We start from the raw sequence: 24618 nt of genomic DNA, 5'->3' as shown, positions 1-24618 counted from the left end.
AGCCAGTGACGTATATCATCTTCTCTCAAGTTACCTCACGAGGTCATGACAATCATACAGTGTTCATAGATTTTGCCGCAATATACTGTCAATTATGAGCGAATTTTTGTTACCATAGCACCTATAGCCAACATAAAAAAAAGCAACTTTGGAGAGTGTAAAGTTGTACAGCAGGGGACAAACGAAAATTGATGAGCATGCAAAATAAAAACCTGTCTAAAAACGAGACCGGAACATCATATCTGCCGTAGCAGGTAGTACAGACATAAACCGAAAGAGTCCCTCTCCGATCTCTATGTACAGCGTACAAGTTGAGCACTTATTTCTTGACCTTGGCGGGATCCTCAAGGATACCCTCGGCCTCCAGTCTCCGTCGAGCCTCTTCAAGAGCCCATGTTTGTATACTAGAGTAATTGTTAGTGTTCCGCTTGTGCATGTAGACGTGAGGCGCAAGAGGCGTAAGATGGGGTACTGGGTTGAACATACGAAGTATCGGGCTTGAAGACATATGCGACACCAGCAACCAAGAAACTTCCAATGAAGCCATAGTACCAGATGTTCTCCCAACCTTCCTTCGCGTATTTCTGACCGGGCTTGACGCCGAACAGCCAGCCGGTCGGGGGGGTCATAGTGGTCGCCGTGATCCGCAGCACGCAGGATGGGCTGGGTTGAGAAGGCCTTGGTGGTCTGTGGCGTGCGGAGGAGGCAGCGCGCCCGGAGGGCGTGCGACATTGGCCGGGCAATCATCTTGGAGACGGGGGTGAAGGAGTTGAGATTGATCGAGGGGTTCTGGCGAGGAATTGGTGGGAGCTGTAACACCCAAATGAGAGTCGCCTTGGCAGTTTAAGCGGCAAGGACGGTCTCAATTGATACGGAGCGTCTTGCGGGTGAAGAGGGGTGGTTTGGCGGGTTGGCGTTGAAGCCGTAAAAGGCCGGGAAGCTGTCCAGTCATTGCACTAGTCCACTTTGGGCGATTTTCATTGTCCGCCTTCAGGCCTGATAATTTAGGCATATATTAGTTGATGCCTTGACGCCTTGAAAAACGGGTGTCACCACTACACGCGCGACGCGTTGCTATCGCATCTCGCCCCCTCTGGCGCTGATAACAAGGTGCTGCATTTGCCAATTCATCCAATCTCATTGTATACAGAAGCATCCTCGACGATACTACACTTATTCCCATCTATCTGGTGAGTTCTACGATGAATCGCCGAGGCCTTGCTCCCTTCCATATCTGACATTCTCTCCAGCGTTCCGCGGAATGTATCTTTACCAATTTTGAACGCGTCATTGGGTGTCTCACAAGTCAAGCCATGGCAGCAAATGCATACCCGATCTCCTCGAACTCACGAAGGAAATTGAATGGGTTTCGCTACAAAGACGAACGACCACCGGACGATACCACCTCGAATGGCGCATCGACATCAGCCCATGACGCCCAGAACACTCACCAATCCGGATCCAACGGTGTGGTAGCGCCGATGCAAAAGTCACTCAATGGGAGCAATCCCCCGCCTCCTGAACCTCAATCGCTAGAGACAAAGTCGAGTAAAGAATGCCCTCAAACACCCGGAAACAGAATTCCTTTAGCCGACTTGATCAGCAATGCCGAAGACTCGTTTGATCCCACTCCGGGACCTGAAGTGACACCTGTTGAGCATGTCATATGGCAACACGTACCTGCCAGTTCAAATCCGTCATTACAGACACCGGGAGGCCGTCGAAGGAAGCGCCGACACAGCTCTTCCCCTGCTGGATCCCCTTCAAATGGAAAAACCAAAAAAGGACAGAAAGAGCCACTCAACCTGCAATCCATGCAAGCTCTCTTCAAAACACCACAGCACGATCTAGCAGCGGACTTGTGGAACAACTACATAGACAAGAACATGGCTGATGGTGCAGATGACCTCCCTCCGCCCCGGCTCGCGAATCTCCTTTCCTCTTCTCCGCAAACACCAGCTTCCGTCAGAACTAGCCGAGACTCCTCGGGGTTGAGGCGTGCGATAAGCTGTACAACCGAGTTTCCCGCCTCGCGAACCAAACGACGGCGAGTCAACAGACTTGATCCCGGCGGCTTTCACCGAACTAGCAGCAATGTCGAAGCTAATAAACCCAAGACGTCAAGAATCAACTTTCTTATGGACAAAATTGAGAAAAGCATCAATCTGACACCTGCTGAAATGGGTCCACCAGGTTCTTCCCCTCTGCGCCAGCACATTGATGCGAGGAGATGTCGCTCTTCTTCACCAACCAAGGACCATCGACTTCCCGGAGTAGAGGAAGACGCGGGGGAGATCGATGATCTAGTTCCGTTTGAAGATACCAAACCTGCGCGAATGCCTGTGCTCGAAGAGTCATCCTCGGAATTCGGAGGTGATGATTTAGATCAAGACTTCATGGACTTGGTCGGTGCATCTGCGGATCCTTTTATTGAGGCACCGCGTCAGAATGTTGATACTGCTCCCTCGGCACCCTCTGGCTGGGGTACTTCTGCCGGAGCGAAACTTCAATCACGGCATTCTCAAGATGCCGCAGTACCTGCCAGTAAACCTTCCACATCTCATATACCAACGATTAACGAAACAAAAAATGATGAATCCGATGAATTTGAAGACGATTATGACGATCTTCCTGGCAACTTGGAGGAAATCCTTGCCAAGTGTGACCAGAAATCGGCTCCAGTCACAAACCCAACTACCAATGCACCATCTGCCAACGGGCTAAAGGCCAAGAATGTTCCTGTCAACGGGGGCCCCACTGGAACGAATCCGACCGTGACAGACATCAAGGCTGACTCACCATCGTCGGATGATGAATTTGACGATGACTTTGACTTGGAAGACCTTGAGCAGACCATGAAACAAGCGGGTGAAGGAAAACCAGCTTACGTTAGTCACTCCTGAGTGGAATTATTCATAAATACATGCTAAGAAATTTTATAAATAGAGCCCCAAGGGTCGACAAGCTATCAAACGTTACCAAGTTGTTGATGTTATGCAGAGCACGTATGTTACTCTAAAAGGGCGTACTCTGCCGGAACAGGTCAGATACTTATCCTTCTTCCCATATGCGACAATTCGAGCTGACTTAAAGTGCAGGTCTTGCTCGTTGAAGATGAGAAAACCCGAGAACGAAGGGTCATTGTGTTGCAGGAGTCGTGGGCCGACACTCCCTGCATCAAGGACTCTTTTGTCCACTTGGTTGGCGACTTCGACAGCAGCGGCCGGTGCGTTGTGGACAATGCAAACAACATGATCATTCTCCACCCGGATCATCTCATATCTGCTACAGTTGTGGCTGACTCTACTGACTGCCAACGGCGGGCCGTTCTTCAAGATCGAGTGAAGGTTCACGCGGCAGTGGAGAGGCCACAGGCTTTTGGAACCTTCTTCCATGAAGTGTTCCAAGAAGTATTGAAAGCGAACACATGGGATATGGAGTCGATTAAGTCATTGGTCGAGACTATCATGGGGAAGCATGTTGAAGAACTGTATTCCATCCAAATGAGTATTCCGGAAGCCGTTGAATACATCATGAGCAGGATCCCCGCCGTTCTTGACTGGGCGGGTACCTTCCTCCATGTCAAACCACAAGTATGTCCTGGGCCTCTATAAATCATTATTTTGGATCGCAGTCGCTAACCTAGATTGACAGCCCAATTCTATGGTGGAAGACCGAAACAGCTCTAAGCTGAATTTGAGCATCAGCAAGCTGCTCGAGGTAGAGGAGCATATCTGGTCGCCGATGTATGGATTGAAAGGCAACATCGATGCAACTGTACAGGTAACCTGTCGTGATGGTGAAGATGAGAAGCACCTCGTGGTCCCGTTGGAGCTTAAAACCGGACGGCGAGACACAAACCAGACTCACAGGGCCCAGACTGCTCTTTATACTCTGCTCATGTCGGATCGCTATGGTGAGTTGTACCAGGAAGCTTCAATGGCGCCCTCTTCTCACCGTCCGTTACTAATACTGACTAGATATCGATGTTACCTTCGGGCTTCTTTACTACCTCGAATTGACAAAGACTCTCAGCATCCGTGGTATTCGTCATGAACTTCTTCAAATGATTCAAGTGCGCAACAACCTGTCTGGGTACATTCGTGAAAGGGAACAACTTCCACCGATGCTGAAGAAACCACGTCAATGTACCAGATGTTATGCAAAGACCCCTTGCCTAATCTACCACAAGCTCACTGAGGATGGTGATGCCGAGACAAGTGGGCTTGGCGAAGACTTTGACATTTCAGTTGGCCATCTGAATGAGCGGGATCGAGACTTTTTCCAAAAGTGGGATAGCCTACTTACGAAAGAGGAAGGCAACTTGGTGAAGTTCCGACGAGAGTTGTGGACACTCCTGAGCAGCGAGCGGGAGGCCCTTGGGAGGTGTTTCGGCGACGTCGTTCTCGATTCGAGAGCCATGTACGAAGAAAACACCACCACAAAGATCAATCGATACCACTATACCTTCGTGAAACGAGATGCGCCCCCTGGTTTCTCCTTCACCGAGTCCCAGATCTCTCTAGGTGAGCCAATCGTTGTATCTGATGAAAAGGGCCACTTCGCGCTCGCCAACGGATACGTGGTACACACCAGCCCGTCACACATCAAGGTTGCTGTGGATCGTAAACTTCACAATGCGAGATCGAGAACGGTTGGGTTTGATGGTGTCACGAACCAATCTTTCAGGGGCATCATGGAAATTGGCGAAGGGGAGCCTGCTGCCCTTGAGAACCCCGAGGAACAACTTGTGTACCGGATTGACAAAGACGAGTTCAGCAACGGCATGGCTATTGTTCGAAACAATTTGATCTGCATGATGGATAAAGACCTGTTCCAAGCAAGACAACTTCGCCGACTCGTTGTTGAAGGGGAAGCACCCGCATTCAGGACAAACTCATCGGCCTATACAATCTCTGATAAAATGGGTCTGAACGTTGATCAGAAACAAGCCATCGACAAAGTGATGAGTGCCAAAGATTATGCTCTAGTTCTGGGAATGCCTGGAACTGGAAAAACAACCACCATTGCTCAAATCATTCGGGCCCTTGTTGCACAAGGGAAAAGTGTACTCCTCACTTCTTACACACATACTGCAGTGGATAACATCTTGTTAAAGATTCGAGATGACAACATTCACGTGCTGCGTATTGGAGCAACGGCCAAGATCCATCCCGATGTGCAGGACTTTGCCGACCTGGCTGCGAACCCCAAATCGACTATCGAAGAGCTCAAGAACTCATATGAGAAGCCACAGGTTGTTGCAACTACTTGCTTAGGAGTCAATCACAACATCTTCAACCATCGCATATTTGATGTCTGTATTGTCGACGAGGCCTCCCAGATCACACTTCCAGTTTGCCTAGGTCCGATTCGCATGGCGAGGACTTTCATCTTGGTCGGCGACCATTTCCAATTACCACCACTCGTGCAGAACAAAGCAGCACAGGAAGGTGGCCTGGATGTCAGTCTTTTCAAATTGCTTTCAGACGCGCAGCCGGACTCCGTCGTCAACCTCGAGCACCAGTACCGCATGTGTGAGGATATTATGTTGCTTTCAAATGAGTTAATCTACTCCGGTCGGCTCAAATGTGGCACCCCGCAGGTAGCAGCCTGTTCTTTGGTGATTCCCAACATCAATGCCCTCGAAGAATATCATGTTGCAGATAAGGGCCACACGGCATCACAGCGAGAGGCTTGTCCAGGTGATCCTGGTAGTCCTTGCTGGCTACGAGACTTGCTGGAACCATCCGCCAAAACACGCCTGGTGAACACCGATCCCATCGGCCCTGCAGCCCTCGAAATAGCACAGGGAAACCGTGTCGTGAACCACATGGAGGTCTTCCTCTGCACACAACTCGTCGACTCTTTCATCGCGTGTGGAATCCCCGCCCGCAACATCGGCGTGATCACCTTCTACCGCAGCCAACTCTCACTCCTCCGCCAAAGCCTTCGGCGCCACGGCCCCGATCTGGAAATGCACACAACAGACAAGTTCCAAGGTCGAGACAAAGAGGTCATCATCTTAAGCTGTGTCCGCAGCAACACCGAGAATAACGTTGGCGAGCTCTTACGCGACTGGCGCCGTGTCAACGTTGCCTTCACTCGTGCCCAGACAAAACTCCTCGTCGTGGGCAGTAGATCCACCCTCCGCGACGGCAATGACCTCCTCCGCAAATACGTTCGCTTAGTCGAAGGTAAGGACTGGGTCTACAACTTGCCGAGCGCTGCGGTAGACAACCATGTTTTCCCGTCCTTGCCAACTCAGTCTCAATTCATGTCTCCTGGTGCCTCGAAAACACCCGGTTCTACCAATGCAAAGACAAAAGCCAGTCCCTCTTTTCGTGACTCACTGAGCCCTCTTGGTTCCCGACAGCCTGGTACCAATCTTCGAAAGCCTTCAAAAACAGGCGCGAAGTTATTCAATGGTACAAATGTGGTGGGAAATCGACCTATCTTGCGCGACATTGTGAATGACCTGACAGGCTAGCACTGCACATTCAAGCATGACTGTATCTAATTAATATGGCGAGCTGGAGTGTTCTGTCAAATTTTGCGCATAGGATAGCACCGGCCAGATATGCCGCTGTTTCCGGTGCCCTGCTGGGGCATCATGTACTTGAGCTAATTCGTGCGGCCTGTTGGTATTTGGCCGTCAGAAATGATATTGCATCTGAGCGTTCGGTCCTACAGTCTATACTTTTCTCAATCACTAGGGATATTGATAGCGTAAGGCCAACATATAGCATTTGCAGACCGAAGCGATGAGTCCACTGCTTTAGGCAAAATTTGAATAGTGATAGAATACTCCGTATGCTGAAGAATAGTAATACTGGGGGGCTGTACCCCCCAGACCCCCCCACTATGTAATTGAACAGATGTCACGTGATATATGTCCAAAACGGTATAGCTGAGTGCTTGAATGATTCTGCCACTTCTCACCGGTCGTTTTAGGGATCCTTACATCAACAATAATCAATCAACAATAATTGATTCAACAATAATTAATTCAGTGATCACGGCTTAGCCAAGACTTTTGGCTCCACCGAAGGGATTTTGGCGAATCATATTTATCTTTTTTTTTCAGTTATATTTCAGTACACTTTTTATCATCAGTACTTCGTAAAGATTTCTGTGTTCACAGTTTAGCCAAGACTTCCTTTACTCGACTAATCACAATTACTCGACGATTAGTTGGAGAAACAGCCAAAAAGACAGCCAAAAAGATAGTTAAAAAGATAATTAAAAAGAGGTCTTGAAGATGGTGATAACTCTCTTCAATCGTTTTTTTGGAAAAAGATAGCCAAAAAGACAGTTAAAAAAATAATTAAAAAGAGGTCCTAAAAGTGATAATAACTCTCTTTAATCGTCTTTTTAGCCACACGTAAACGCGGCACTTAGGCTTATTCCTGTTATTTTGAGCTAGTATAGAACTTCTGATCACGTGATATAAGAGGATCCTTGTGATTCTAATTTCCTCGCTTCGCTTCGCAATTATAACAACCTTGGAATATTGAAAAAGCAGAAAGAATTCTCATTAACTATCAAATGATCATTTGCTGAGTACAATCATGCCCTTTAGGCCCTAGACAACCCCCTGTGGAACTAACTTGAAAACGAAAGAAATCCTCGTAACTTGCGCTTAATGATGAAGTACAATCATGCTCTGTATGGCCCTTGACAGTCCCCTTTGAACCAAGTCCCCCTCGTAACTTGGGTTCAATCGGGCACCATTGTCCATGAAACTGTCGTGTTGGTGTTCCATACTCGTGTGTTTCTTACTTCAGCGAGTACTTGAATCTCTTGGCCTCGGGTCCGTTCGAAGCGGTGCGGCTTCCAATGACAATGCAATCAGAACCCGGCCCTTGGGGAGAGAAGCTTGGCTGGGCTAGAGATTTGCTGGTGGGTGTGGTGCGATTCATCGTGGAGAAGTTTCTCTTGTTTGAAGTGCCTTGAGAGTCCTGACTTATTTCGACCAGTTGTACCAGGCTTGCTAAGTGGGTGCGTCGCTGTGCTTGTTTCTCGGTTTGCTCCTGGTGAGCGGCCGATGCCCGTTCGTAAGCTTCACGCTGCGGAGAGTCTTGTGGTTCGTTCGCAACAGCCAACCTCATTTGGTCAACTTTCTTCGCTTGCAATGCAAGGTGTTTATCGAAAGTTTCGATTTGTTGACGGATGACTGCTGTCCTCCCTAGTGCGTAGAGAGTACTAGAAGCAGGTGGTGTGTCCTTTCCCTTGGGTGGTTGCGGATGTTTCAAAACGGAGGCACGCTTGTAGGTATGGTAAGCCTCGTTGAGCTTGCCGTTCAAGGCGCTTTGAGATGCTTTGATGGCTGGGTCACCTGGGGTGACGAGCAAAGGCTTTCGCACGGGAGGAGAACAGCCCTCACGCTGAGGCTGAGGCTGTGACTGTGGAGTGGGTGGCAGAGCCTGTTGCGATCCGACCTTGTGCTCTTTTGGGCCCACCCATTTCAATTTGGGGACCAGATATATGCCATGAACTACTGCTGGACCAGGCGTAAGGATCCCCGAGGAAGCGCCAGTTTTGACCTGCTTCTCAACCCGACAAGGAGTCAAATATGTGTTCCTGATTGGTGCAGGCTGCGCAGTCATCCGGGGAGTATTCTGATTGAGAGCCGGAGCAGTCTTCTGTGATGGAGTTTCGGGAGCTCCATTGGTCGCTTCGTTCACTTGCGCTGGCGCGAGCGTTCGAACATTGGAGGGGGTAGGAAAGGGCTGATCACCCGAAGTCGCAGGGGCCGGCGTAGCAAGAGAAGACCTCTGAGCTTTCTTGCGGCCTTTTGTGGGCGCAGACTTTGGTGTCACCTCTTTTTCTGGAGAGGTTTGATCGGCTTGCTTCTTCTTGGGGGTACGCTTGGTGTTCTTCTTCTGCTCGGCTGGCTTGGGTTCGGCTCCAGATCCAGGAGCCAAGTCGACACTGACATGGTCCAGCGAAAGCAGAGTGTCAAGGGGTTTGACGCAAACTGAATCAAATCGACATTGGGAAAGCGGTTGATTCAGGATACGCACGACCGCGCAAGTCTCCTCCAGAACTGCGCGAGTTGCTGGTCCAAGAACGGGGTCCTGAGTATCACATGTGACACGCAGACCGTCAATGCCAGGCTCTGGGAGCTCAGTGGGAATAGGCCCAGCTTCAAAGATCGAGTCAGGGATGTCACTCTTCTGGTGGGATTTGGAGCCATATGTATCTGAGAGTGTTAGCCAGAAACCCGACGTGCAACAGCATGTGGGCTTACCAATAAAAAGATCGTTGTCAAGAGGTTTGATCGGGTCATCAACACCAGTCAACAGATTTGAGACAGGGCCTTCGCCGTTCCATTTGCCATGAATGACGGAAAGAAGGACTTGACCCAGGATATCCTGTCGCTCTGGGGTCCAGTCGTCGACGATGCGACGGGGAGGGACTTCGGCGTCCATCTTGAGCTCCGGATCGACAGAGGAGCTATAGATGGGACGAAACCAACAAGAGGGGCAAGGCAGCGTTGGTGATGCCGATGTAAGACACGTAAGAGACCGTGGGGGCGAGCAAAGAAAGTAGGGTTGGAAAGTAGGATAAAAAGATGTAGATGGAGGGAATGGAAGCAGCGGAATGAAGCGAAAGGATGGGGATAAAAAGCAGGATTTCAAGCAAACCAAGCCAGGATCCTGGCAAAGAGAGACAGTAACAAGGTTGGGAGAGCGATTATTAGAGAGGGTGGAGAGAGAAGAAGAAGAGAAGAAGAAGAGAAGAGAAAAGGGAGAAGAGGCGAGCAGAAGGAGCGTCGGGGTCGATACCTGGGTCGACCTCCGTCTCGCTTTTAGGTAAATCGTGAGTACTTCGTCTTGCTCGACTTGATAAAGCATAATTTCCAGGATAGTATCATCCTTGATTTGAATTAATCATGCTCGAGTAGGTTTTCCGCTTGAAGGAGGTAGTCCACAGTTGGCGACTAACATATTGACACTGTTACGTGACCGGGCTCTGTTGATATAGTATTTGTCGTAAAGATTATGGGGCTTGCTCAATGACAGTTGATAATTGTAAGAAATAGGTTGATTCCTGGGGAAATTGATGTTGTTTTATTTAAATGGCACTGAGATTTAGATGCTGGAGTTCATAAGGTGACAACTTAGGGCATGGCTGTTGAGTATGACTATGCGACGAAGGTTGGAAGACAGGCTTCACATACCTGCTCGTGGTCTCTCTCTCTCTTCCCTCTTCTTCCTTCTAAGGTTCTCTAGATTAGTATTTCCACGAAGGACTTGATCTCTATCAACGACGCTTACACAAGTCTCCTCTTCAAGTGTCTCTTCAAGTGTCTCTTCAAGGATCTTTCCCTTACTACTATAATTACCAATTTCTGAGGACCTTTAGAGACCTTTGGGGTAGGATTCTGGTGAACTGCATCTCGGGGTTCGGATAACACCAAGACTTTTTAGCTATCAGGATCCATAGAGGCAAGCAAAAAGAGGGCCCAAAACCAATCAAGAATACGGGAGCAAGAATATACCGTAATGTCATGTATTGTGATAGACCTCAGGAGAGAAGAAGAGAGAGAGAAAAGAAGCTCTCGGTCTATAACCATCTACCTGCGGGGAGCTCTAGCAGTCCGAAATACCTGTTTAGACCCGTCTCAAAGCCACCATCCCACGAAGTAAGCTCAGAGGAGCCCACAATTGAGCACCTGTCTCCGTAGGTTCCGCACTAGGAATAGTCGCGGGGGTTTCCAGCGTCTCTTTCTCGCCAGGATTTGCCAACGGAGTCACAGGCACAATGGAATCCTGGCGTTGAGCATGTTCGACCTCGCCAACCTTCCAGCCGCGCACAACCCACAGACACAAGGCGGCTCCAATGTACATGAAACCAGTGAATATCTGAACGCGGATGTATGAGGTACCACCGCCCGCGGTGTCACTGCGAAGCTGAAGGGCAATGGCCTCAGAAACGGTACACGGGGAGACGAGCATGAGCCACGTAATGCTCAGACCGGATGGAAGGTCTCTAATGCCAATGATCTCGACAAGTACGGGGGAGACAGTAGCCCAGTAGGTGCCAGAGACAGTACCGACCAGGACGGCAAAGAAACAAACCACGCCCATACTATCAGCAGAAGTCCAGATAACAAGACAGAATAACCCGCAGAGGAAGGTGAGGAACGTGGCAATATTAATGCGACCCAGCCGGTCACTAAACATGCCCACGCACGGGCGACCAAGTCCCTGGCCCAAGTTCAGCAGAGCAGAGACGATACTTCCCTGATGCGAGGAGAGTCCCACGGACAAAGCAAAATTGGCCACACTGAACAGGAGTGCCACATAGCCAAGCATACTGAAGACTCCCCATCCCAAGAAAAGTAAGAACTCCGGGCGACGCAGAAGAGGTAAATGGAAGGCTGTGAATCTACTGCCGACAGCCTTATTGCGGTCTCGGAGGAGATTGCAGCACACCAAGTTCACGACGCAGGAGATGATACCCAAGATACGGAAGGCCCAGCCCAACCCGTAGCGTGGGATGATTGCACCCACGGCAAGAGAGTAGATCAAGCCTCCAAGACCCGAACCGGCCGCTGTGATGCCCATAGCGACACTGCGGCGCTTGTTGAACCATTGTGGAGCGATGCCAACACTGCCCACGAAAAGGAAGCCCATGCCCCAACCAAAGCAGACGCCCTGGCTAAGGAAGATATGCCATTTGAGCGTGGCAAAGGATGACCCGATCAAAGAGAGGGTCTCAAAGAAGATGCCGAGGTTAAGCACAAACCGAGTGCCCCATCTGTGAATGAAGTGGGTGGCTAGCGGTGCTACTAGCAGGGCACACGAGATACTTAGTCCGCCTGTAAAGGCGTATGATAATGCCGATGTGTTGGGGAATACATTGTGTGAGAGGTAATGACTCAGGAATACTCCGTAACTCTACAGATGGTTAGTGTGGCGAACATGAGAATTGGGAACAATTAAATGAACCATCAACCATCAATCACAGAACGGAAGATAGTGCAAAGCACACTCACACTATTGATACCCCAAGTATGTGCGTTGATCCAGAAGACACAGGCGACACAGACCCATCCATATCCTCCGTCGGGAGGAACGTCGCGCTCATATTTTTCATCCTCGGGGGCTGCCGAGTGGGGACGAAGTTTTTGTTCTTGTCGTGCACTCTCGCGATCCAAATCGTCTTGGTGAGACCGAATGATATCGATTGGGGCATTATCTGCCATAATGGCACGCTTCAATGCTTAAGATTTGTTTTGATGTCTCCGAGTTCAACGTCTTCATAAAAAAAAAAAAAAAAAGAACCTAAACCGGAATGGGATACCGTTTCCGTCACATCGACAGGGGTTTTTAGCAAAATTATTTAAGAAAATATAAGCGAAGATGCAAAGACGTGAAGATAAAGAAAATGGGAGAGTAGACTCCCAGAAAAGAGCCGATTTCGAGTCATAAGAACAGGATTGGTCATAAATTGGAGATATCGGACTAGAGGCCGAATTCTACAATTGTATACAGTAAAGATGGCCGCCTCGTGGTGAGGTTGCAGTGATTCGGCGACATTCGGCCAATCAGGTTGCCATAGGTGGGAAATCGCATACACTTTCCACGGTGCACCCAGCCCTGTGCACACCAGGTGTTTGGCAGGGGTTCTGAAAGGTGCAAGGCCCTGCGCAGTGGGGTCCGGTGCCGAGAAGCCGATGCGGAGGTTATGGAGAATGTCTAGGTTCACGAGCTTAATTGAAGCTGATTCCTTGGGTAAGCAGATATATTATAGCGCATTTGTTGTATTTAATTGAGAGCTGAGTGTAGTTTCATCCTATACTGACTTACTGACTCTCTTCATGTCGTCGAACAGAATATAGATCCACGTGGCAAACAACCCTAGCCCTAGTGCCCAACCTGCTGAGTCAGCCGTTACCTGGCGACGTTGTTTTGTTTGGAGGGCGCTAGCCAACTCAGACCGTCAATCATAGATCGCAGCTAGACTATTTTCAACTTAGTTTCTGTCTCTGGCATTCATGAGCCCTTGTTCCTTGTATCTTTAAATGCTGCACCTTTTTTTAAATCATGCACAAACACACTAACCGCAAAGTCTCTCCGCCAGGTCCATCCTTCATGTCCAATGATCAAGTTGGTGAGTGGCTGAAGATCGCGGGGGATGAATGAAGCTAACACGCGTCGAAAAAGCAACGTACTTGAAGGACTTAAGGGCCAATCGCCCCGCGCGCCCGACAGGCTCCCGACCCTATCCAGGGAGAGCCGCCGCGTCAACAACCAATGTCCCCGCCAATCTTCCCCCAAGGGCATCCTCGGCCTTCTCCATGCACCGTCCGGTCGAGGATGAAATCGAGGACCATCCCCGCTCGGAGAGTGCCATGTCTCATCGCCGAGCTACCTCACAGGTGTCGGGTACCGCCATGGGTCGTCCGTTAGCCCAGGAGCCACGGACACATTCAGTCCGAAAGAACGTCTTCCCCGCACAGGTCCACGCACGCACAATTCCAATCCCACCATCTCCAGCTCCCTCTTACCAAGAGGACGGTCAACGCAGACATGAAAAAGAAGAAGCCCGGTCACTACGTGACGCCTTGCAGAAAATGGATCTGCAAGATGACGTGGGTCTTCACCAGGCTGCCCAGGACGAGGCCACGGAACTGGTATGGATGCACCAGAACCCCGGAAAGCAATTTAAGAACCCATACGCGCCATATCAGAACCCGGACGTGAACAGGCGGAGCGAGAGTCCGGCCCGAAGTGGTTCGCGGGGTAATGAGTCCTCTCATAGATTCAGCCAGTCGGTGGGGTCAATTGGATCGTCCAACAGTCAATCAAGCCCAGAGTCATTGCGCAAGCGATCCTCCTTGGCTGGATCGACGAAGAAGAATCTGAAAGTGAACTTCAAGCTACCTGACGAGGAGCCGCCCGTTGAACCAATTGCCCCAAAGCAACGTACGGTCAGCAACGATTCCTCCAAAGGAGTGTTCCGAAACCCCAATGATCATATTTACGAGGAGCCCGTCGATGCGAAGAAGGAGCAAGAGGTGCCGGATTTCACCAGGTCCGACTCCTCGGCGTTGAGAAACAAGCCACGCAACGCTTTCGGTCGTAATCCTAAGCCACTTCCGTGGCTGCGAGATAGGGGGACCAACAGTGTTCCCGTTTCGGACAGAATCTCAAAATTCGAAATCCATAAGAACCCGCCCACTCAGTCGCGCAACGCGGGGTACACGCGAAATGAGAGTACCCCTACCCCTCCGCCGGAAGAACCCAAAGAGCAGCCTGTTCCCATGAGGGACGGAAGAGAGATCCGCAATGATGATATTCGGGCTGCCACCAGTAAGAGACGAGGGGACCGCAGTGAAAAGCTCCCCATGCCTTCAGCTGTCAGCGATCGAATGGGGCGTCCAATCGTGAGCTTCGATCAAACCTGGAAACCGGCTGAACAGCCGAAACCGGAACGTCCAACGATGCCCATTATCGAAATTGCTGCGCCCTCCATTGAAGTCTCGGCTCCCTCAATCGAGGTATCCGAGCCTCCTCCCATCCCCGTCATCAACGTCCCCGACATCAAAGTGCCTACAATTTCCGAAATTGACGCGCCCTCCGAACACAAGCAAAAGTCGCCTAGGCCAATGCCACAGCCCCCCAGAACAAGTCCAACAAAACAAGGATTCCCGAGACAGCCAGCATCCGAGTCGCAGAACCGTTGGTACACGCCCTATTCCAGATCCGGTGCCCCAACCGCAAGTTGCGAACTGTGCTCCCTTTCAATCTCAGGCAAGATTGTCACGGCTGGTGGATGTCGCTTCCATCCTGAATGTTTTACCTGTCACCACTGTAACACAGCGCTCGAGTGTGTGGCTTTCTACCAAGAGCCCGAGTCTAGTCGGGACGAGAGACTGGCAACCGAAGCCAACGACCACGAAGCTCGCGTGCCTCGGTTCTTCTGCCATCTAGATTTCCATGAAATGTTCAGCCCCCGCTGCAAGAGCTGCAAGACCCCCATTGAAGGAGAAGTGGTGGTGGCATGCGGTGCCGAATGGCATGTCGGCCACTTCTTCTGCGCCGAGTGCGGCGATGTATGTTTAATCCGTCTACCTTCCGATGACTTCCCCAAAGCTAACTTTAGCCACTTTAGCCTTTCGACTCGCAAACGCCTTTCGTCGAGAAAGATGGCTTTGCTTGGTGTCTCAAATGTCACTCGCGACGCACAGCGCCCCGCTGCCTAGGCTGTAAACAGCACGTCCTCGAAGAGGTCGTCATCACGGCTATCGGCGGTCAGTGGCACGAGCGCTGCTTTAACTGTCACGAGTGTGGTGATGGATTCGGCCCCGAGGGCCGTTTCTTCGTCCGCGAAGGTGAACCCAAGCGGACAGCCAAGGGCCGCATCATTGGTGGGCCTGTGCAGCTGGCTATCTGTGAGCGCTGTGAGGGTATTCGTCTCAAGGCGCCGGGGATGTGCTAAGACACGATTTTGCATATATATGGGGGGAACTACGACCATGTTTTTAACGAGATTACTGCTCTGCATTACTGGACTCACGTCTGACGTCGGTGTTTGTTTGTTGCATCACTTCATTTTTCTGCATGCTGTTCTTGCCATTCCCCTTTTTTCGGGACTTGTTTCTTTTCTTTTTGTCTTATCATTTTGGATCATAGCAAGCGGAGACTGCCAGCGAAGTTGAAGACCGAGATTTCGGTAATGCATTTTGAAAATTTCAGGATAACGCCTTCCAACACCTCTCTTTTGATATATATCTAGTCTTCATTCTTACGCAGGCCACTCCGGGTCCGCCTTGCGTCTGAAAACAGCAACGAATTTCTTTCCGTTGTTGCGCGTAACCTTCTTCGATTCCTCCGTCTCGAACTTCATGACCCGCACACAAGGATCCGCCTCGAGCTCTTCATCTGAAACTCGCTCGAACAAATCCTTGCTGCTAGGGGGAGGCGTGCCATCCTCGGGTTGGTTAAGGAAATGCTTCAGAACCCAGTAGTGGTACTCTTCCACATCGGTAATTGTATAAAGCAAACCACCAGGCCGCAGCACAAACGCATACTCCGTGTTCAGAGACTCAGAGACAATGCGCGCCTTGTGCTTCCTCGCCTTGAAGTGCGGGTCCGGGAAGCAGATGAAGATCTTCGACAATTGATGGTGGCCAAAGAAGTTGGGCAAGAACTTCATCGTATTGCTGCGGATTGCAGTGATGTTTTCGAAGTTGCCGGGGTAAATTTGTGTGGTGCCGACGAGGTCATCGTGGACTGGTGCTGCGGCTTCGGCGGTCTCGGGCTGCGGCTGCTCTGAGGCTGGTTGATCGGCTCGGTTCTTTAGACGCTGCTGTTGGCTGCGGAGTGCGTGGATGCGCGAACTCAGGTACTCGAGCACGGATGTGCGAATTTCCATTCCTGTTGTATGTTAGGTCTCATGCAATGGGAATAGCTGGACTTGATCCATTCACTACTCACCAACCATCAGGGTATCTGGTAGCAATGGCGCGAGTCCAATCATCAAACCACCGAATCCACAACCGATATCCACGACCTCGACATCCTTGGTGAGTTTGCGCGCGCCGCTGAGGGTCGTCTTGGTGGGGTCCGAGTCTACGAAGGCAGGATAGTGCGAAGACCAATCCATGTGCGCAGGGCTGAGGGGACTGTCAAAACGGTTAGCTTTACTTCACCAAGCTGAAGAACGGCGAGGAGTTTGAAACTCCGCCCAGTCACATACTATTCCAATTTGTGGTCGGAGAAGGGATTCGCATGCGCACGCTGGCGGAAGAATTTCTTCTGCGGCATCTTGATAACGGAGCCATCGTCAGCGGACTGCTGCGCTGCCAGCTCGCGACGGTACTCCTCGCGCTTGATGCGCTTTGCTGGGGGGTTCTGCTCGGGGGTCGTCATTGTTGGTCGAACTCGAGGGGGAAGTCGAGGACGAAGTTGAAAAAAATCCCCCCACTTCCGCTCCGGCCCCACATCAACTCCAACTCCAACTTTGGTCTTTGACCTCACCTTCACTTCCACTTTCACTTTCAACTGGCTATTTGCGACTTGCTACTCATTTGAATCCCTATTCAACTTGAACAGCGCTCTGCATCATGACATCTGCATCAGCGTCTCCTTTTCCTTTTCCGCCAACTTACAACTTCCCACCCTTCTTCACGCCGCAACCTAATACAAACACCCGCCAGTCACAGCTGCAGAAATGGTCCTCGCTCATTCAATCCTGGTGTCGGCACCACCGTCAATTCCGGCTCTCGCTGATAGATGCGGTTGAAACACCTTTATTCCACAACGCAGCTTTGCGCAAGCGTCTTGATCTGCGCGAGGCCCGCGCGGTGGTGGATTGGATGAGTAAGAGCGAGGAAGAGGGCGGCGGTGGGCGGCGAGCGGAGTGGATTGCTGAGGGGTCAGCGCAGGGCAAGGCTGTTGCGTGGATTTGGTGGAGGAGGCCTGAAGAGTGGGCGGATGTGTTGGTGGAGTGGGTGGATGGCACTGGGCAGCGGGGAACGGTTTTGACGGTTTATGAGTTGATCGAGGGAGATGTGACCATGTCGCAAGGTATGTTAAGGGGTGTATTGAGTTCGATGTCTTTACGGTTGCTAACTCGGTGTACAGAGTTCCATGGCATGGATACAGATGTTATGCTACGCTCGCTGAATGTGCTTGTTAAAAGAGGCAAGGCGCAGATCTTCGGTGATGCGGGCCAGGAGGGTGTGAAGTTCTTTTGAAAGGGATTTGCTCTCTATGGGATAAATCGTGGCTATTCGTGACAAAAAACAAATCGCTTCTCGAGTGTGAACCAAAAGCCACTGATCCAATATTACATACACAGATATCAAACGGTCCCGATGGGACGGGATTGAAGGTGGGATATTTACTCCTCCATGTCTTCGACCATTTCGTCGGTCAACTCGTATTGGTCAGCGGGACGGATGGACTGTGACATGGCCATGTCGAGCAGCCAGTCAACGCGAACAATCCGTGGGGTCTTCTCGATATCGAGCGCCACCTGGCGGAATCGAGGCCACACCCGGCTGTGCTTGGTTTCGGCACTGCTCAGGAGGAAGACCTCGTGGCGTGCAGAGTGCTGTTCATCCTCGCCATCGGTCTCTTCGTCATCGCTCTCTTCTCGTCGAGAAGAGTTTGTAAGAGCGAGGCGGCCGCGGAAGAGCATGCATTGACCGCCGTTCGCCTCAACGATGGACTTGAAGGCATCAAAGCCGCCTCGAATATCTTCCACACAGAAGATGCGATACCCTTGCAACATCTTATGCTTGTTCCTCTTTGCATTGGCCGTGACGACATCGAGCTTGATGCTGTATTTCTCTTCGGATACCTTGTCTTCCAGGGGGAAGTCTGAAGGATTGAGTAATTCATTGGCCTTGAGACAGGCGGTTATGAATTCAGTGTTCACAATGATGGCTCCGAATGCCAAGGCATTAACAAATTTGGTGGTTCGCAGGATGGAAGGTGCAGCCAGATGAGTGCACCGTTTGGCATCTTGAACCACCATGATGCCGATGTCTCGAAGGGCTCGCTATAAAGATCTCAGTCATTCTGTTACAAATGATGTGCATAATCTTAATTTCGAACATACCTTGTCTGCATCCTCCTTCTTTTCATTCCCTTTGCCCACCCATTTCTGGTAGCCGGTAATAAGCAGACGCATGGCGATTGGCGGCCGGGTCCTTTTCTGACGTTTGACGTCGACAGCCTGTTCGTCATCGCTGTCATCCTCGATCTCAACCTCAACTCGCTTCTTCTTTTCCTGCACACGGTCCTCGTCTGATTTGCGCCTGCCGCCGTAGATCACACCGCCAACACGTTTCCGCTCCTTTTCGTAGAGAGCCAAGTCAGGAGCATATTCGTGGAGTTTGGCGGTGGCAGCGTCCTTCGATTTCCGACTGCTGGTAGATGAAGGCGTTTCGTTTTCTTTGCCTTCTGACATGATCCTAGTCCGCGCGGGAGTTTCAATAGGACGACTTGTCTTGCCGTTGGTTTGTGGAGTACCACGCGAAGCCTTTGGGCCGTCTTCCTCGATCTTTCGTTTCTTCTCGGGAGGAGGCTGTACGGGAATCACAACCTGATCTTTCTTTTGCGGTGAGCGGCGGGGACTTTGAGTAACCGCTTTCTCAGAAGAAAAGAAGACTTGTTCCAGGACGTTTCGGTCAAGACGGGTCTGGCCTGCGACTTCTCCGAGGTTTGTTCGCAGCGGGAAGTGACTGTAACGTGGATCGGAAGCCGGTTGCAGTTTCCACCTTGCATAGCTGTCTTCCAGCCAAAGATGATTGACGACTTCGAGGCCCCATTCCTTCGCGGCAGTGCACTTCTCGCTGTTTCCATGAGCTGTGATCAGATGTGTGTTCTCCTGCTTTAGGGTCTTTGTACATTCGGCACCCGCTGCAGCAATCAGATTCTCCAAGTAGATTCTCGCTTCGCCAACATAGTTCGATAAACTGATCTTCAATCCCTCGAACCCAGGGATTCCCGTTCGAGAGACAGGGTAGTGTAGCAGACGCCTGAGGGGGGAAGTGTATGTGTTAAATGTCATAAGTCTGTAGAGCCATGCAAGATTTCCAACGTCTATGTTCAGTCGTGATGCTGTACGGTATGCAAAGCCCTCTCGGTATCGGCAGATCAACATATCCGCACTGTCAATATTCGATGTCATTTTGGCACCGCCATCCTCCAACACAGATTCTAGGGACTGTTGCAGATGCGAGCCAATCCCAAGGTCTTGAGATAACATGATCGACTTTCCTTGAAAGACGCTGCGCTGACCCGTGTTATGTAACGTCGGTAGCTTGTCAGGATCTGTCGTTGACGCGCCAACCAAATCTTTGTTCTCGGCTTGCCGAATCGGCGTCTCGAGCCCTGCACGCAGGATCTCCGGGTCCGGGAGCATGTACGGACCTTCATCAATACGGCGACCAAGTTTCAAACAGTCATCAAACCTAAACGATCAGCAAATGGCTTGGTCTCCGACCCACGGAACATACCAATGCGGTAGCACAATCTTAGTCTTCATATTCTTTGCCTTGACCGTGCGTGCTTTGTCGGAATCGGCGGTGAGGTCGACCAAGTGGGTCACCAACTGGGAGACTCGAGGGGAGTACAGCCCACCTTTCGCAATCACACCACCGATGATGGCATCTTTATCACCCCCTGGTATGTCCCCGCAAGTGACGACGACATCGTTCATGAATAGGCGCGGATCGGGGCTGTATTGACGGGGGTTGACGAGCTTCTGCTTGGACAGTGAGGTCGTCACCCACTTCGGCTTCACCACGGGGATCAATGCATCGCAAGTGGTATCGTAGGCTTCGAAGTCGACGGTAGTTGAGATTAAATGACTGAACTTGCCAATGTCCGGGATCTCAGCCCCGGGCTGCACAATCAGTGGCTCGCCGCCATTCTCCTCGAGTGTTGTCGCGAGCTGAATGATTGGTCAGTTCGCGGTACCATCGCAGGCTGATGAAAACAACACACCTGCTCTGCATATTCTCGCGTGAGATCAGTGGAGCAAATAATGCCAAGACAGCACTGATCAAAAAGTCTCGACTCCTCGGTCGCCATGGTTGTGTGAGATATTATGGAAGATCTGCAGCAAGCGGTGATGAGGCAATTTGACGCGCCGCTGGCGCGTGTCAGAACGCCGAGTCACGTGAGCAGTCCAGAATCACGGGTTACATAATCATTAGGTAAAAGAAATCCGGGGTACCGCCTTGGCCTTCACTCGCCTCATGCCAAATGCCCAATTGACGAGACGATCCTCGGTGGTTTCTGGTGCATCGTGGGCGTGACTGCAGTCCTAACGCATTCAACCCCTCACTTCCACCATTCTGTCGTCAGATGTCTCGTTCCTGAATGTCATCGACTGGGATGATTCGTGATCGACGTCCCCCAACTTAATGCGGGGAGCGATCTCCACACCCCCGGCCCGGTGTCTACTAAATAGCTCGAGCCTGCCCTGGTTTTTTTTTTATTATTTCTTTTAAATTCTAAATTCTATCTTCTTTTCTTTCCTCATTCTTCGGTGACACGATCTTGACGATGGCCGCTACCAAAGTCCTGCTCATTCCTGAGCTACTAGAAGAGATCCTCTTGGATCTAGACATGACCACTCTGCTGGTGTCGGCGCAACGAGTGAACCGACTCTGGTTTGATGTCATCAGCCAGTCCAAGAGACTTCAACAGGCCCTCTTCTTCACACCCATCAACCCTGCCCTCAAGCCCTCACTGGCCTACTCAAAACCCAAAACCTCTCCTCTTCGCGGACACAGTCCCTATCACAAAGAAATTGTCTCTACCCTCAACCCATTACTGGAAAAGCACTTCGGCCCTGTCTTCTTCAGCAGCGGCAACAGCCCCTGTATCCTCAACAAAAACAACTTCTCCAAATCCCTCGAATGGGGCCCTGACTACCGCGACGAGGATGGCATGCCTTCGAAAACCCTTTCTCGACACAAAGCATTCACTCGCGCCGGTGCCAGCTGGCGGCGCATGTTAGTATCGCAACCAGCACCACCGGCCCTGGGCTTCGTCTGGTGGGAGCACCGCAGCCGATTACAAAATGTCTATGAATACATCATCCGCAAGTCCCGCTGCTCTTCGCCACCATCCTCCGCGTGCTCCGCCTCCTCGGCCTCCTCAGTCTCCTCATTGTCCTCCTCGTCTTCGGCATCTTCTACCGACTCCTCTGAGTCATTACCCTTATCCGAGACCGGACTCCGGTTTGGTTCATTATACGATCTGGTTCAGGACCAAACCAGTGCGACTCTCAACCTGGGATTCTACGTCGGCTGGGGGAACTACATTCCCGTCGGCAGTGAAGTCGCATCTCTGAGCGAGGAGATCCTCAAAGAGACTAGCGTTGTAGTTCAATTCTTCCCAGATGTTCGATCAGAGGGTGGTGATCTCGCTGATGTGAAGACGTGGGACAATACTTTCCGCAGCGAGGATTTCCAGCTGCCGGACAGCGAACTTGTGGACAAGGCCGTGTTTGAATACGGACTTTAATAGTCCAAAATAAAATTGCATAGCAGGGATTTGTTTTATGTGCATTGGGAAAATCACAGTTATCTGATTTAATTCAATTGATGTTTGAATGTCTACTCCGTATACTTCCACACTATCCACACTACAGTAGAGCTGTATAGTTCTACACCCACTTTACTCCATACTTTTTTTTACCCCATACAAATTTTCTTTCACCCCCTTTCTCTCCTCACCTCCACGTCTACTCCAAAAATGTCTCAACAAGAAAATGGAAAAACACGTCAATTGCGAATTTTTCAATTTTTATGACTAAAACCAACCCAAAAGGCGCTCAGGTGACGTAAAAAAGGCGCAACCCCATGACTGCAAAATGTCGTCAGTGTGGGGCCCGTGCTTAGCTAAAAATACCGCAAACCTGAGGCCTTTCCGACTTTCAACGTCCAATCTGGACACTCCGCTCTTCCACGATGCCAATTTCACACTGCCAATGACTCAATCCAATCTATTAATTCAAACTAGGGTGGAGAGACCCGCATCGGTTCCAACATCGGTTCCAATTCGGGCACACTGATCGGGAAAACATCAGTGACCGCCTCGACCGGCCAGCTCGCATCCTCCAACTCGGGTTCGTCTCCGGTTGACAGATCCACTATCACGGCCGGCTCATCAGACGTCAAATCAATCACGAGACCATTTTCAATTTTGGGTATCAGTTCCGACATGGCGTTGGGTTCAGTTTTGATCATGCGCCCTGCCATCACGTCGGGTTCAACCTTGATAGTACGCTCTGACACAAATTCAATGTCATTAGTGGCCACGATGTCAATCGCCAAAGGAGCCACAGAGGAACTTCTGTGTTGCTGATCCCCGGCCTCGTGTTTAGAGATTAGCTTGGTCGGCTCGGCGAAGGGCTCGGAATCGGGGTCAGACTCAGACTCGAAGTCGGACTCGTAATCTGATTCAGACTCGGGTTCGGGTTCGGCTACGGCCGCGGGCTTCAGTCCTTTCTGAAGGTGGGAGGGCCTGGTCGTAGTTTGCTGGGATGAACCATCCTCCAGCTGCTGTACAGATTTCTTTGATTAGCATCATCGGCAAAGGCTCGGTTTCTTCCGCGGGTTAGGAAACTAGATACGCTTTTGGGAACACCAAGGTACTTGAGCAACTTATTGTTAAGACTGTTAGTGACATCTCGGTGGAATTGGGTGCCGTACTCCGCTGCGAATGCGGCATCTTTGCGGCTGGTATTCAATCAGTAGATGCTCGAAAGGCCAGCTGAGTGAAACCCACGCGATGTTCTCTAAAGCATCACAGAAAACGCCCAGAACAGATTCAGGCTGGGCACGTCCCGGCTCCTTTGAATAGATGGCATTACGCCATCCACCTGTCAACACAAAGCGCTTGATTGCATTAACTCCCGTTGCACGTAGTATCTCTTCGGGATGACGAGGGGCATCCACATCGTTGACTGCATACAAAATCAGCATGAGTGGTATGAAAACAGATGCTGGATCAAACGCACCGGCTCCGCAATGACGAAGACGGAGATGAACCGCCAACGCGCCCGGTTTACGGAAGGTAGAACCGCACATTTGCGAGGTTCCGACTAGGATGTCGCAACTTCCAAAAGTTATTCCAAGTCGCGAGGTATGAAGGGAGATAGAAGCCTACACCAGAGTGTTTGTTGGATTCACTAAAACCATCGGCGTGGGTGGTCCTCTTCCCGAGGTGAGAGCACATATGATCTGCTTTTTAGTTGGCCTCGAGTGTATGTCGTCGTTATCTGCTCTCCAACCGGGGTTGTTATGTGGAATAGGACCTTGAAAATAAACTTAGTAACCTGACCGTATTCGGCACTCTGCCTTACCATATGCGTAGCCCATCGTGGGGTGCGGGTTTACTGCGGCCAATACTTCGGGGTTCACGAAGTCCTCTTTCTTCAAATCTTCGAAGTGCAGGGTGAAATTCATCTTGAACCATACACAACCTCGGGAATAGTTTGAATCATACAAGAGCAATCAGACAGTCATATCACAGCAGGAGGCTTGGAGATATCAAGGGCGGGAGATACGAAAGGTGTCAAGGCGGATTGATACTGAAGGTGAGGAGGGCGATCAAGGTCAACCAATGATACGAGCGAGGTGTGTCTATATAGATGCAATGCTAATAGCAAACAATGCGGGTGGCCAAATCGGGCGTCCTCCAGGGCAAACCGTCTCAAGTACGTTGAACATGTCCCCCAATCACCTAGCTTGACTTCCAGGACGCTATAAAATTGAGTCCTTTAGGCCCGCTTCAGGCTGTCAACAGAAGTTCGGTTTTCAGAGATATCTGATTGCTAGCACACCTAGAAATAGTTTTGGGCCACATACTATTGAATGAAGGTTCCTAGCAAATGCAGACGATGCGGCATTCAAGCATATTTTGGGTTTAAAATTCTTCCTGCTGTTTGATGAGAGAGGGGATAAGAGTGTCTCAGGAACATTTGTAAGTGCAAGAAGCTATAAACCGAGAGCCTTATATCTTGATCATACAAAATTCGCTGTGAAATCAGTGTGCAGCAATCTCGAGCGAAACGGCTGCCGCTATTTGAGCCCGCTGAGCAGGATGCCCTTTATTCGATGCTCAACTCGAT

The 24618-nt window shown here is 50.6% G+C and overlaps 10 protein-coding genes across 10 annotated transcripts; 4 read left to right on the top strand and 6 right to left on the bottom strand.

The window, feature by feature from the left end:
• Positions 1-319: 319 nt before the first annotated feature.
• N7506_007016 (uncharacterized protein) lies at positions 320-747 on the bottom strand (the record flags this gene model as incomplete). Its single annotated transcript, XM_056956309.1, has 3 exons — positions 320-404; positions 487-531; positions 590-747. The coding sequence occupies 3 exons, from the start codon at positions 745-747 to the stop codon at positions 320-322; spliced, it is 288 nt and encodes a 95-aa protein (XP_056810643.1).
• Positions 748-1313: 566 nt separating this feature from the next.
• N7506_007015 (bifunctional ATP-dependent DNA helicase/ssDNA endodeoxyribonuclease DNA2) lies at positions 1314-6490 on the top strand (the record flags this gene model as incomplete). The annotated part of the gene is made up of 5 exons (XM_056956308.1): positions 1314-2888; positions 2947-3042; positions 3099-3593; positions 3655-3916; positions 3981-6490. 5 exons carry the CDS (start codon positions 1314-1316, stop codon positions 6488-6490), a joined length of 4938 nt encoding a protein of 1645 aa, XP_056810642.1.
• Positions 6491-7778: 1288 nt separating this feature from the next.
• Positions 7779-9434, bottom strand: N7506_007014 (uncharacterized protein; the record flags this gene model as incomplete). The annotated part of the gene is made up of 1 exon (XM_056956307.1): positions 7779-9434. The coding sequence occupies one exon, from the start codon at positions 9432-9434 to the stop codon at positions 7779-7781; it is 1656 nt and encodes a 551-aa protein (XP_056810641.1).
• Positions 9435-9702: 268 nt separating this feature from the next.
• N7506_007013 (MCT family MFS transporter) lies at positions 9703-12217 on the bottom strand (the record flags this gene model as incomplete). The annotated part of the gene is made up of 3 exons (XM_056956306.1): positions 9703-9807; positions 10764-11909; positions 12008-12217. The coding sequence occupies 3 exons, from the start codon at positions 12215-12217 to the stop codon at positions 9703-9705; spliced, it is 1461 nt and encodes a 486-aa protein (XP_056810640.1).
• An 841-nt stretch (positions 12218-13058) lies between these two features.
• Positions 13059-15456, top strand: N7506_007012 (LIM domain protein; the record flags this gene model as incomplete). The annotated part of the gene is made up of 3 exons (XM_056956305.1): positions 13059-13125; positions 13179-15070; positions 15130-15456. 3 exons carry the CDS (start codon positions 13059-13061, stop codon positions 15454-15456), a joined length of 2286 nt encoding a protein of 761 aa, XP_056810639.1.
• Positions 15457-15762: 306 nt separating this feature from the next.
• On the bottom strand, positions 15763-16889 carry trm8 (tRNA (guanine46-N7)-methyltransferase; the record flags this gene model as incomplete). The annotated part of the gene is made up of 3 exons (XM_056956304.1): positions 15763-16394; positions 16455-16642; positions 16717-16889. The coding sequence occupies 3 exons, from the start codon at positions 16887-16889 to the stop codon at positions 15763-15765; spliced, it is 993 nt and encodes a 330-aa protein (XP_056810638.1).
• A 194-nt stretch (positions 16890-17083) lies between these two features.
• Positions 17084-17716, top strand: N7506_007010 (ESCRT-II subunit protein VPS25; the record flags this gene model as incomplete). The annotated part of the gene is made up of 2 exons (XM_056956303.1): positions 17084-17546; positions 17604-17716. The coding sequence occupies 2 exons, from the start codon at positions 17084-17086 to the stop codon at positions 17714-17716; spliced, it is 576 nt and encodes a 191-aa protein (XP_056810637.1).
• A 146-nt stretch (positions 17717-17862) lies between these two features.
• On the bottom strand, positions 17863-20564 carry N7506_007009 (uncharacterized protein; the record flags this gene model as incomplete). Its single annotated transcript, XM_056956302.1, has 4 exons — positions 17863-18525; positions 18586-19942; positions 19988-20424; positions 20478-20564. The coding sequence occupies 4 exons, from the start codon at positions 20562-20564 to the stop codon at positions 17863-17865; spliced, it is 2544 nt and encodes an 847-aa protein (XP_056810636.1).
• Positions 20565-21041: 477 nt separating this feature from the next.
• Positions 21042-22007, top strand: N7506_007008 (uncharacterized protein; the record flags this gene model as incomplete). Its single annotated transcript, XM_056956301.1, has 1 exon — positions 21042-22007. The coding sequence occupies one exon, from the start codon at positions 21042-21044 to the stop codon at positions 22005-22007; it is 966 nt and encodes a 321-aa protein (XP_056810635.1).
• A 494-nt stretch (positions 22008-22501) lies between these two features.
• Positions 22502-23575, bottom strand: N7506_007007 (uncharacterized protein; the record flags this gene model as incomplete). The annotated part of the gene is made up of 4 exons (XM_056956300.1): positions 22502-23047; positions 23119-23224; positions 23274-23451; positions 23506-23575. The coding sequence occupies 4 exons, from the start codon at positions 23573-23575 to the stop codon at positions 22502-22504; spliced, it is 900 nt and encodes a 299-aa protein (XP_056810634.1).
• Between the last annotated feature and the right edge of the window lie 1043 nt (positions 23576-24618).

The sequence above is a fragment of the Penicillium brevicompactum genome (genome assembly GCF_028827555.1).
Source record: "Penicillium brevicompactum strain IBT 35665 chromosome Unknown utg000005l_segment0_segment0, whole genome shotgun sequence".
NCBI classification, from domain to species: domain Eukaryota; kingdom Fungi; phylum Ascomycota; class Eurotiomycetes; order Eurotiales; family Aspergillaceae; genus Penicillium; species Penicillium brevicompactum.
Note: the sequence above shows the minus strand (reverse complement) of the source record. Positions and strands in the feature narration are given on the sequence as shown.